General features: G+C 40.8%; 2 protein-coding genes across 2 annotated transcripts in view; one reads left to right on the top strand and one right to left on the bottom strand.

The window, feature by feature from the left end:
- Positions 1-12348, bottom strand: part of LOC132977113 (zinc finger and BTB domain-containing protein 49-like) — a 273628-nt gene that overhangs the window by 47180 nt on the left and 214100 nt on the right. The window lies entirely within an intron of this gene.
- LOC132977117 (copine-9-like) overlaps positions 1-12348 on the top strand; it is a 144651-nt gene that overhangs the window by 43612 nt on the left and 88691 nt on the right. The window contains exon 4 of the mRNA XM_061041527.1: positions 3178-3281. Within this exon, the coding sequence (XP_060897510.1) occupies positions 3178-3281 (104 nt within the window). The remainder of the gene's footprint in view (positions 1-3177; positions 3282-12348) is intronic.

The raw sequence follows: 12348 nt of genomic DNA, 5'->3' as shown, positions 1-12348 counted from the left end.
CACGGGGACTACCACAGTCTATTAAATCATTTCTAATCAGTATAAAAAGTATTTTATTAAATCTATATTTGCTCTCTCCCTGAGGATTCAATTTGTCTCTCGTGTGTTTTTTCCTGCTCTTCTGTTCTGTTTGTTTCAAAGAAGAAAAAAAAAACCTGACAGCTTTTGGAAGCACTTCTGAAAAATGAACTCCCTGCAGGTCCTTTGTTCTGGATCCGTATTTATGTGAAGCAGTGCAGCAGTATGGACTTCACAGTATGCTGCTGTCACTGCCGGATCAAAGATGGTGATGCAACAGTAAGCCAAGAGGTCTGCGCCCCCCCCTCCAGCCCCACAAATCCAGGGCTCTTGCTCTGTGAAGCCAGGGAGAACAGTTAAGAAGTAAATATGAAACAAGGGGGCTCTAATTCAAGGCTCCGCAGAGCAGCGGAGGAGTCTTTCCAAAGATGATACACTGAAGGAGGGAGGAGGTTTCTTATGTGTCTGCGCTGTAAAGTATGTAGGTGCTTGATCCTTTTTTTACATCTGGCATTTAAATATAAATACATGTCATGTACGCATTGTAGTAGAATATGTTTCAATGGATTAAAGTGCTTCCCTAGCATACGCTTCACTTTATGAAGATTAAAAACAAAACCCTTTTGTGTTTCATGTCTTTTTGGGACGTCGGCAAATTGACATCAAGTTAAAGAGAGACACAGAGCGAGAGAGAGAGAGAGAGAGAGAGAGGAAAGATTCATGTCTGGAACTCCCATCAGCCACTTTTACAAATTGCATAAATTAAGCCTTACTTCTTGTCCACGTCCCCTTGTGTCTATTTAAGTTGATTTATTTCTATTGATTTAGTGTTCAAAGCGAGGAGCCACCAAATCGTTGATCTTAATTGGGTTGCAAATCAATTACAAAACACCTCAGCTGTAAAAGTCATTTGTTCATTTCCATCAAGAATGCTTTCCCTAAGCTTTATGTTTGCATCTGCTGATTTACTATGTTTCAAGACATAAAAAGCCGGTTTTAAACTACACGAATAAAGGATATTACAAATTCCAATTTAGGCAAAGTCTGTTTCAACAGCCGTGCCGCCAATCAGAAAATGACCACTGTTCATCTGTGCCCTCACAGGATTGGATTTAGTACAAACTACTCATTATCATGTGAATGGGATTTGTCATACTATTGATGTGATCCAGAATAAAGCAGAGCTGGGTTTCCTCCTTCAATCAGACAATACTGAAAATACTAAAGTGATACCCTGAAAACGACTGAACTCTGTTAATAATATATTATTATATCTTAAAGTATATACCTGCAGCTTCATGTAGAAGTAACTACATGAAGAAAATATCAAATCAATAGCTCATCTCTGTCACCGGCCTGACAGCCTCGTGTCTTGAGTGGAGGAATGAGTCTGTGATTGGAGAACAATCAACAAGAGAGTCACTTGTGTGAGAGGAAGCGTTGATCGTTCATCACAGTGTGACACAAAGTGTTGGCATATTAGTGTGCTGTTGTCAAAGGTGAGAAAAATAGTGATGTAATGTAGTGATTTCCTGTCAACGTCAGTTTTCCTGTTCCTCCTCTGCAGCCAGGTTTTCATTACCCCGGGATGTCTTTATAGCTAAGTCCCATTAAATCCATATATACTACCATATTAGGGCGGCTGCTGTGTTGGTAGAGTCAGTCGTCTCCTAACCGGAAGGTCGAGGGTTTGATCCCCAGCTCCTGCAGCAACATGTCCAATTATCCCCACATTTTGTGTTTTAGTCGTTCAGGTTTATGCTCAAGCTGATAGATTAAAGGGACTTTCTTTGGAATACAATGTGGGAAATATATTTGAGGTCTAAGTGCTTTATTAACAACGATTTAAACACACAGCATGTACATTCTGCCACCAGGGGGCTCTCAATCAAAACGTTAAAAAAAAAGATGACATCGAGACTGGCGGGGAATCATGGGAGTGATTCTCTCTGCTCCTCCCTCCCCCTAAAAATGAACTCTGCGTTGACCTCAGTCAAGATGAACGGGGGGGGGGGGAAATGACCCGAGGAAGAGAATATGTTTACTGACGAGCTGATGTAATGTTCATGACATTTTTCTCACAGCAGCACAAACAGCAACAGAACGACAGCTTTCAGTGGCGATCCCTGCTTCCTTATGCAGCGGTCTTTGACGTAACATCCGGTGTTTCCTTGGCAACGATAAACATGTGTCGGTCATGGCCGCCCCAAAGACAAGACACGTCCTGTTATGACTATAAAATGAAGGATTTCTCTGGCTTTGATGTTGGAAATATTTGAGGTAATGTCAGTACTCAACACTAAAATATATATAACAAAGGCTTAGTCCATTTTTTATTAATTAAGATATTTTAATGTTATCATTCTAATAAAAATCTACATATTATACCTTTAACCTCCTTCCCCTATCTATACTGCGCTTATGAGTTTAAAACCAACTTCTTATGTCACTGAATGATTAATCCTTTTTACAGTAAGACGTCTCTAATGGCAAACATGAGTTAACACATTAAAAGTCATTTTTCTCTAATATCTGACCCTCGCACAGAAACTTTTGTTTCAGATCAGTGGTTCTCAACTGGTGGGTCGGGACCCAAAAGTGGGTCGCGGAGCCGTTTTTAGTGGGTCAGGAATGTGTGCCTGGCGTCAAAAAGTCTACAAATCGCTTTTTAAACTTGTTTGATTTGTTCGGTTACTTTCTTCCATAACAAGTTGTTTACCTTCTATACTGCACAACTTTGCATTAAAGAAATCTGATTGAAAAATATCAGAAACTTGGGGCGCGATTTCTCATGGAGGAGTCGGTGGTGGGGCCTAGACGAGGTGACAACCACTGTTTTAGATGACACCTGAATATTTATTAATAATTATAAAATATCAAAGAATTTAACCTGTGCAGCTGATGGGAAAAGTCTTAACATACCCAAACATGTAAGTGGGTCATTTAACTTTAATTTAAATGACTCCAAGTTGCTCAAAGCAGACTTAACTAGTTTACAAGTTTGAGTGCTGTCTTGATAATCAGGTTAACACCATGTACCATGTAGTAAGTGTTTGATGCTTCCCTTCTGAGCACATGTACCGACTGATCATTTCTCATGTTGACTCTTCTCTTCCTCTCTGTCTCGTCTCGTCTCTGTTTTTTTTGTTTTTTTTACAGTTTGGTCGGACAGAAGTGATCGATAACACGCTGAACCCCGACTTTGTGAGGAAGTTTGTCCTTGATTTCTTCTTTGAAGAGAAGCAGAACCTGCGCTTTGATGTGTAAGTGGGAACATCTCTCTGCCTTTAAAGCACTGCTGCTGTCTCTCTCCTCTGTTACATCAGGGAATGACTTCAATCAAAACCTTTTGTATTTTGGTCCACTGACTCATACCCACCAGGTTTGAAAACCCCCCAGTCGGAGCTGATTACTATAAAAGCAATTGTCTACAGGACCAACACCAAAATGATGATGAATCAGCAGTTTCAGCAGCTCAAAATATCTCATGTTTTTGTCTCCTAAACTGTAAACTACCAATCAAAACAATTGATGAAAAAAGAGAAACTTTAAGGAGCAATCTGTAAGATATCTATTAAAATAAATGATAAATGAGCTTACTATCTGATCAGACATTAAAGGAAACATGTTATGTTGAAGTGCTGGCTTCTCTGAAAACAATGCAGCAGCCAGTATGTCCTCCTTCTAACTTTAGATTCTGCTCCTGAATGCTCTGGATTTGTTTGGACCAGAGAAGGTAGGCGGTTTTAAGGCGACCCCCACACGGCCGTTTTACCCTCACCTGTTGGTTTACCAGTCAAACAGCAAGCCAACAGGTGTTGCAGCGATGGTGAAGAATATGCTTCAGATAGAAGTGATTGTACCCGACCTAAAAAGCCTCTGCATGTTTCTAATAAGCTCCACGAGCAGAAACGTGCTCAAACTAGGATCAATATTGGAGATGAAGGAGATAAAGTGAAGCTTCAGTGTCTGCATCTCGACTCTCGGGAGGAAGGGGCGGGAGGAGACATTTTACTACAATGTTTTGAATTTGGACTGCAGAAGCCTTTGTGTCATCAGGTAAATTTATGAATAGAATAATGTTCCAGAAATATGTTTTTATTAATAGTATTAATTATTTTTGTCAATTTAGAATTAAATCAGAGTGTCTGCTTTCTTAAAAAAAAGGCAGAGCACATTTTTGTTATCCACATGACCAGAGACGGCTGCTATAAATGGGCAGGGCTAAGCCTTCCCTTTCTCAGATAATACAGATGAGAAGATGGGAAAAAACTTCCAACAGAGTGTTTTTAAGTTTCACTGGATCATAGAGTAGTCACAAGAAAAAACACATAATCTTTTTAAAAGGGCTTTTTTTTTTTTTTTACAAACCTGTACTGTATCATCCTCCTCCAATTACTTCCACAGTGAAATGATTGACAGGTGTAATGGCCCGCCCCCTTGACATCATTCAGCCCACGGACCACGCTACCCACTTTTATTTAAATGTTTTTTGGGGGTTTTTTTGTGGGGGGGCTTTTCATGTCTTTATTTTTTTAGAGATAGCGCGGAGCATAGTGTCAGAAATAGGGGGAAGACGAGTGGGATTCAAACCCAGGCCGCCCACTTGGAGGACCATTGCCTCCGTACAGGATACTGGCACCTCAGACCAGTGACATAACTGTTACATGCTGTAGAGATCTGAAGAAGAAACTTAGCATCTGTTAACTTCATAAAAGATCTAACTTCATGTTGTTCTGTCAGGATGCTTCATTAAATCACACGCAGGCACAATTAAACATAAAGTAGCTCATGTCAGCATGCTTTGTACGTTTTCTTTTTCCAAGTTTATGGTGAAATCCGCGGTGCCTATAAAAGATTGAGACAGTTTTGTAGATGAGGATCAAGTCGGGCAGAGTAAACAAACACAGCTTGCCTCTCAAACATTACCAAACTGCCCTCCAGCAAAAGTAATTAAACCCCAACTGCTGCATCAAGTCTCGCTCTCTGATAATTTCACAGTTTGGGATTAAAAAGATGATTGTCCAGAGGCTGAAATCTGAATGCTGAATCACAGCTAAAATGTTCAATATCATTTCATAATCAACTTAACCATCACTTTGTATTACTATATTACTATATCCTGCTATTAGACAAACCATCAGGGACTCATTTCTTTAGGTTTTAATACTGAAAATGGACTGAGCATGTATTGAATTGACTCAAATTTCATTGTTGCTTCCCGTCTATTTTCCTCCTATCCATCGTCAAAACTCATTATTCAGCTCAACCTTTCTTTTGTGTGGTTCAATGCTTAAAAAACAAGACGTCCTGAAGAATTTATGAGGTGAAATCAGAAAGGAAATATACTTCCAGAGTTTTCCAAATGAGCACAACGAGTTCTGCTGCCATGTTGAGGCCAAAACGTCTCCCAGTGGATTCAGGGGAAGGAGAACAGTGCTGTTGTTTATTCACAGATCTGCAGAGCTGCTCTGTTGTTATGGATGCTTTTTCAAACTCTGACTTAATGTGAAGTCACTCAAGAGGCAGACAGGGAGAGAGGGAAAACTTTTCCCACCTCCGTTCTTTGCATACAGAGGGGCCTAAAGCCTCTGCAAGGGGGGGGGGGGAGCTCAGAGGAGATGAGAGCAAGCAGGGGGTCAGGCCAAACCGCTCATCACACCCCACGTATTGATCAGGGCTGCCCGTCACTGTGTAATCGATTATTGTGAATATAAACAGCACCAGGCTGCAGCATTCATCGAGTCAATCCCAATTCTCAGTCGAAGGTAAAGGACTGTTAACTGTGATGTCCGATCTCTGTTCATTAAGAAGTAACTAAAATCGGAGACTGAATCTACATATTGCTAATTTCTCTTGACTAGATAACAGATTATACAACTTTCAACGATCTATGACTTAAAGGATCAATTTGATGAGTTGACATATTATTTTTGTCCAAATAGTAACTCTTCATTTCCGCTTAAAAAGGTGAGTGTTGTCCTTAGATCTGCAAAAATACGGATAATGCCCCCTAGTGTCCAACCGTTGGAAGTGCATTTCTTTACGGCTGGAAATGCTGCGCATCAGAGAATTACAAAGCCAAATTCAGACTGCCGTTTCAAGCCGTGATATTTCTTTTTCTTTCTTTTCTCTTCCAAAATCTTTTTATTAGTTTGCACAGATCACAAGAAAACATCCAGTTGGCAGAAGAGTTGACATTGAACTGTGGTCATCTTTTGTAAACCCCATTCCTGCCTTCTCCCGCCCAACCCAGTTAACCCCATACCCACCCACCGAGTCAGGAATCCTATTCCCACTGCGAAGGTAGCCTGTTTTCACAGTAGCCTACCCAGGAGTCTCATTCACCCTCATGCATACTAGGACAAAGAGCAAGAAGAGAGATTAAATAATAAATTAATAAAGTAAATGAAGAAAAAACCATTAGAAAAAAATAAAATATATAAATAAACAAAACAGACACAAAACAAAACTTCAAGATAGTTCCTTAAATAATTCTCAAGCCGTGATATTTACACCCATCTGACCTTTAGCCTTCAGTCTGAATTTTGCAGAGGTGTAATGGGGGGATGAGGTGATCCCCCCTCTGTACCGTCTTTGGAGGTTGTAACAGTGGCATGAGTGGGGACAATGTATCAGTGGAGCCAGCGGGGGAGAACAGCGCTGTGTGTGCGTGCATGTTTGTGTGTGTGTGTGTATGTAGAGCTGCACCGTGCTCCCCCAACATCAAAATGCAATGTGAATTCACAGACTGGAATCAAAGACGCGCTGACGGCTGAGCATGATAGGTATGGCACTTTTGTGTAAAAAGCAGTCTGAAAAAGGGCTGGTGAAGTGAGTCCATCAAATCAAACAGGAACATAGAAAACAAAGCTTTGTCTGCGTGACATTTGCCAGATGGCTTTGTAACAAAATGACAATTATTAAAGATGCAGTGGAGAATATACTCTCACCGGCCACTTTATTAGGTACAGCTGTTCAACTGCTTGTTATTGCAAATATCCAATCAGCCAATCACATGGCAGCAACAGACCAGACGTGCTGGTGTGAGTATTTCAGCAACTGCTAATCAACTAGGATATCAGAAAATATCCAGTGAGCAGCAGTTCTCTGGGTGAAATTGCCTCGTTGATGCCAGAGGTCAGAGGTCAGAGGAGAATAGCCAGACTGGTTCAAGCTGATAGAAAGGCAACAGTAACTCAAATAACCCCTCGTTACAACCGAGATTGAACACCGTTTAAACACCTGAGCATTGTTGCTGACCATGTCTACTGGCTACCTCCAGCAGGATAACACACCAAGTCACAAAGCTCATATCATATCAAACTGGTTTCTTGAACATGACAGTGAGTTCACTAGTACTCAAACGGCCCCCACAGTCAACAGATCTGAATCCAACAGAGCACCTTTGGGATGCGGTGGAACGGGAGATTCCTCTCATCGGTGTGCAGCCGACAAATCTGCAACAACTGTGTGATTCTATCATGTCAGTATTGACCGAAACCTCCAAAGAAATGTTTCCAGCACCTTGTTGAATCTATGCCACGAAGAATTTAGGCAGTTCTGAAGGCAAAAGGGGGTCCGACCCGGTGCTAGCAAGGTGTACCTAGTAAGTGTATAGTGTGTCCGGAGCTCAGGGAATTGAATAAGTAAAAAAATAATCTGCCTAAAATGAATTCAAATATTGGATTATTTATGGAAATGTTATTCTGCATTCATCAGTCCAAGTTCATGTTGCTGAGTGTGAAGTTTGAATCTTTCTCCCCTGAGACAACAGCTGCCCCGCTTAGTGAGGAGGCTTAATCTCCTGACCAAGTAAATCATTAAAGCTGAATTATTAAGCAGAGCAAAACACACACACACACACACACACACACACACACACATGGTGTCATGCATCATCACGTTGTGGTAACAACAGTGAATCCTCGTCCTTCACACAACCGCAAATCCTCTGTATTTTTGTCGCAGAAAACTTGCTAAATGTATGCCTTGCTGCAACATCACTTCACCGTGTTTTATTAAGTGTTCCTAGTCTGTCTTTAAACCCCCCAATTATAAGAAAAGTCCATCCTCTCCGTCTTTTGCCTGCTCCACTTTTCAGAAAATGTGTGCTCAAACAGGCCGTTTTGGAGATTTTCCCATCATGACATCACAAAGGGCAGTAGCCCCTCCCCCAGGTGGGTGACACTCCCACAGCTAGGTGTTTGTTCTGTCCTCTGAGTCTGCCTTCTCACCGTAAATAATCCGACATTATGCGAGAAAGATCGAGACACCCAAGCTCTTCCAGAGAGGGGGCGTGGTCAGACACAGCTCATTTACATATTTAAAGGTACAGACACAGAAACAGCCTGTTCTGAGCAGGGCTGAAATAGAGGGGTTTATAGACATGATCAAATACAGGATCAGAGTGGATTTAGAAGAAGAAACTTCACAGACATGTTTTGTTGAAAAGGCAGATGTAATGTGACCTTTAACTCCTGCCTTGAGCACATTCTCCAGAAAACATTTGACAGAACTCATGAACATTAACCTTGAACTACTAATGGAGTTCTACAAGGTCATTGTTAAAGGGTGGATCCTTGATGTGTCAGTGAAAGCTTTAAAACAGGTTTTACCTTGATGAAAGCTTTTATAGACAATTTATGTGCATCTTTGAAGAAAAATACATTAAATGTAAAGTGTTAGAACCACAAATGAAAACAAAAGATATTAATGTTGCTTGCATTTGTTCCTCCTGTCCTTTGTCAACCTTCACAAACAGGAGTAAAAAAAATGTATCTGTATAGCTCGAAGGCATTTTGAGAGGATATAAATTACATTAGAATTTCACATGAAGGGTGCTCCAACAAAGCTTTACTTTTTATAAAGAACAATATAACCTAGATAAAATGTCTGATTTATTACACCAGCTTTTACTTTTTTACATATTTCTACCCCACAGTGTAACACAGCGTTAGCATTTGCAAAAAATTCAGAAATATAGGATGCAGGTCTCCTGCTATTTGCAGCTTCTAAAGGCTCATTTATGTTTCTTTTACGTGTTTAAATTGCAACGATATAACCTTCCCTACTCATATACTCCAATGCGTCCTTTACGTTGGGATGGTGCGTTAATAAAATCATCCACTAGAAGGCGTGGTCTCACTTCTCTTTGCTGCTCTCTAGCTGTCACTCAGCTCCTGTCAAATCTCCGCCCATGCTGTGATGTAGCAGTTGTCTGTCCCTGCGGCCAAGGGAGGTAACGTATGTATTTAAACACAGTGCATAATCTTTCCTTAAAAAAGTTCCGCCATTTTCCAAAGTATTCTTCTTTGTTGTGTTTTGCTGCTCGATACTGCCCCCCACAATTTCCAGTGGTATTGCAAGTATGGACTGAAAAATGTAAGCGTCCAGAAAACGTGCAGAAATACGTAATGAACGCCGAGTACGGGCAGAAGGCTCCATCCGTATCCATACTGGACGAGGAGCATTAACAAGCTCAATCACAGGAAATAATCATAATCATGGCTGAAATTCATTCACAGTTAAAGGTGTTGATGTTTGAGGCGAGCTTAAACACCTGGGAAAGATGAGACGTCCTAATGACCCATCTGCAGAAGCATGTGTCATACAGGAAAAAAAAACTAACCTTTACTAGTTTTGTGGGCGCTGCAATCTTATTTGCTTCTCAATCTGTTGCCTCCTGTGAACTATTTTTAATCTGAAGGCCAATTTAAATGCCCACAATATAGAAATGACTCAACCAAACAGCAGAAGTGTTTCAGCAAACACTGACCTGAAATATCCAGTTAAAGGTTTAGAAACAAAGAAGAAAAGGAGTCATTAGTAATAAAGCAGCCGTCTGATTCCAGTCTGGATTGGGTTCGTCAGTAATTACTCTCCTTTTCTGATTGTTTTATTAATTTCTTTATTATTAACATCAATAAAAAAGGTTGTTTTTTAGACACATGGTATTAATGGACACTTCAGTTGTGACTGTTTATGGTCAATAACACGCTGATGAAATATCCTTTAAACCGGTTTCTTCTTCATCTGCTGGCACAGATACTCATTACTAAAATTCCCACACAGCAGGAAGGCATAAAACAGCGTCTCAGAAACAGAAATAAATGGCCGTTGCGGTGTGTTTCCAGTGTGGCCCAGAAATGGATTATACCGAGTCCCAGGAGAGGGCTTGTGGTCTCCCTGATACGAGGTCACGGGAGGGTATTCCAATAAAAGTGAGCATCCAGTAGAGGGAATCAATTATTAAACCGAAACCTCTCCACGCGGGGTTATTTTTAGCCCCGTGGATCACAATAGATGGATGTGGAGCAAAGTGATGCATGACTTCCATAAAGGAAGGAAGATGAATGCACTGAGCAGATGGATGGTGACAACAAGAGAAATACATCATGTGAGGTCTTGTCTCTTGAAATCCAGTGATTTTTTTTTTATGTATGAATGCCAAGTACTGTTGTCGGTGTAATTCATAAAAACACTTGGTGCACACATTAGAGGTTATAACATGTGCAGTAAGAGTCAACGATCATCACAAAAGACCAAAACAATGTGTTTTTAACTTAGTATGGTCTGACTTTCCTACCATGATTGTGGCCCCCCATGGCTCCATGCCCAATGGTTTCTTCTGAATACATAAATCGTTATAATATGTCATAAATGTATCGTTTATGTTTTTAATTATGACCTTTTTAAAAAGTTGCCGTTTACAGCCATAACTAAATTCCCTTGATTTCATTACGCCCTTGAACTGTACTTACACATTGCATTTGTAACATTATAGTATTGGTGCCTCAGTGTGTGAATTCATATTGCATCACGGCATTGTGGTCTTCCAAGGAGGCGTGGTGTGTAACCCCCCCAGTGGGAGCTCCACACACACACGGTGCTGTTCCGCCTTGCAGACTTTACATATTGTCAGCTCGTTCCCCCCCCCCCCCCCCCCCCCATTATGTCTCCGTCACTTCCTCCAATGGCGGATCGGGGTGGAACGACTTCACCGTCTGTCAGCGCCGAGTGATTTTTCAGAAATGAGCCGTCATTGAAAATTGTTTTTAGTGATTTGGGTCAAAATGTCGAAGTCAACCTTAGATATTTTTTTTTACAGGTGACTTGTCCTTAGTCTCAAAGGTCCTGTAGTCTCTTTATAACTAGCATCTCCTTACTTCTTTAGTGCTTAATTGTCTTTAGTGTTTTTTATTGCAGCGGGTAGAACCCCAGTGTGTCTTATGCAGACATCAATTGTGTCTGAATGAAACTCAGAGGGATGTGATAAAGTGGTTATTGTCAATCTGGGGTAGAGAACAGTTCAAATAAATGTCACCTATTGCAACAACCCATATTGTTTTTCATATTTTTTGGACAAGAAATCAGCCCCGGGGGCACAGAGGCGTAAATTCCTTCAGAATCAGATCAAATAAAACTGTTGTGAGGAGAGCGAAAATGACAGATTCCAACTACCGCAGAGGCCAATTAACGATGATTACCATACACCACGGGCGCCTGAATGTGATCTAATAACGAAGCTAAACAGAACAGGCTTGTAGCTTACAGCGGAGGAATGGGTATTACCATGACATTAACCCAAATCTTATAACATATTTAACATACTAGGACAAAGATCTGGAGTACCTGGGGACACAGAGACAAAACTTAACGCCAGAAACAACCATCTTAGCAAGATATCCGCTTATTATCTCTCCTCATAACATCGTTAAATATTTATTTAATATCATATGGAGTGAGAAACCGCCACATTGTAAGACACACCTTCAAATAACTGAGCGCGTGTCCCTACTTAAGACAAAATGTGAGACTTTAAATTAGAACCCGATGTGGTAAAAATAATAAGTTTATTAGCCCCTATATTTTTTTACCTCGCTAACAGAAAGCCCTGCGTCGCAGTACCGGCCGCTATCATCTCGTCTTTATGGAAACATTGAAACAGAAAAGATTGCGATCATCTGCATATATTTACCAAATCGCCTCGAGTCATTTGGAACAAATACTTTGGTCAAGGTATCTAGACTGAACTTCGTCTGAACACAACATTAAAGAGTAAAGCTAGCTGCCTCGGACATTAAACCTGTGGTAATGGGAGCTTTAAAGACCCACCAAGCAAACCCCCGGTGGTACCAGTAAAACTAAGAACACAGTGAAACTTAGCCATGGGTGCTAATAGTGTTAAATTCCATCAGACTGAGAGCACAGGTGTTGTAATCATTGCTTATTGTATAAAATGTAATGAAGGCTGTTCTACAGTTTTCCCTCTGCAGCCTTAAGGGGCGAATCAGACCTTAACTTAACGTACCGAACAGGAAGGTGTAA

Source organism: Labrus mixtus, chromosome 7 (assembly GCF_963584025.1).
Source record: "Labrus mixtus chromosome 7, fLabMix1.1, whole genome shotgun sequence".
Lineage (NCBI taxonomy): Eukaryota > Metazoa > Chordata > Actinopteri > Labriformes > Labridae > Labrus > Labrus mixtus.
Note: the sequence above shows the minus strand (reverse complement) of the source record. Positions and strands in the feature narration are given on the sequence as shown.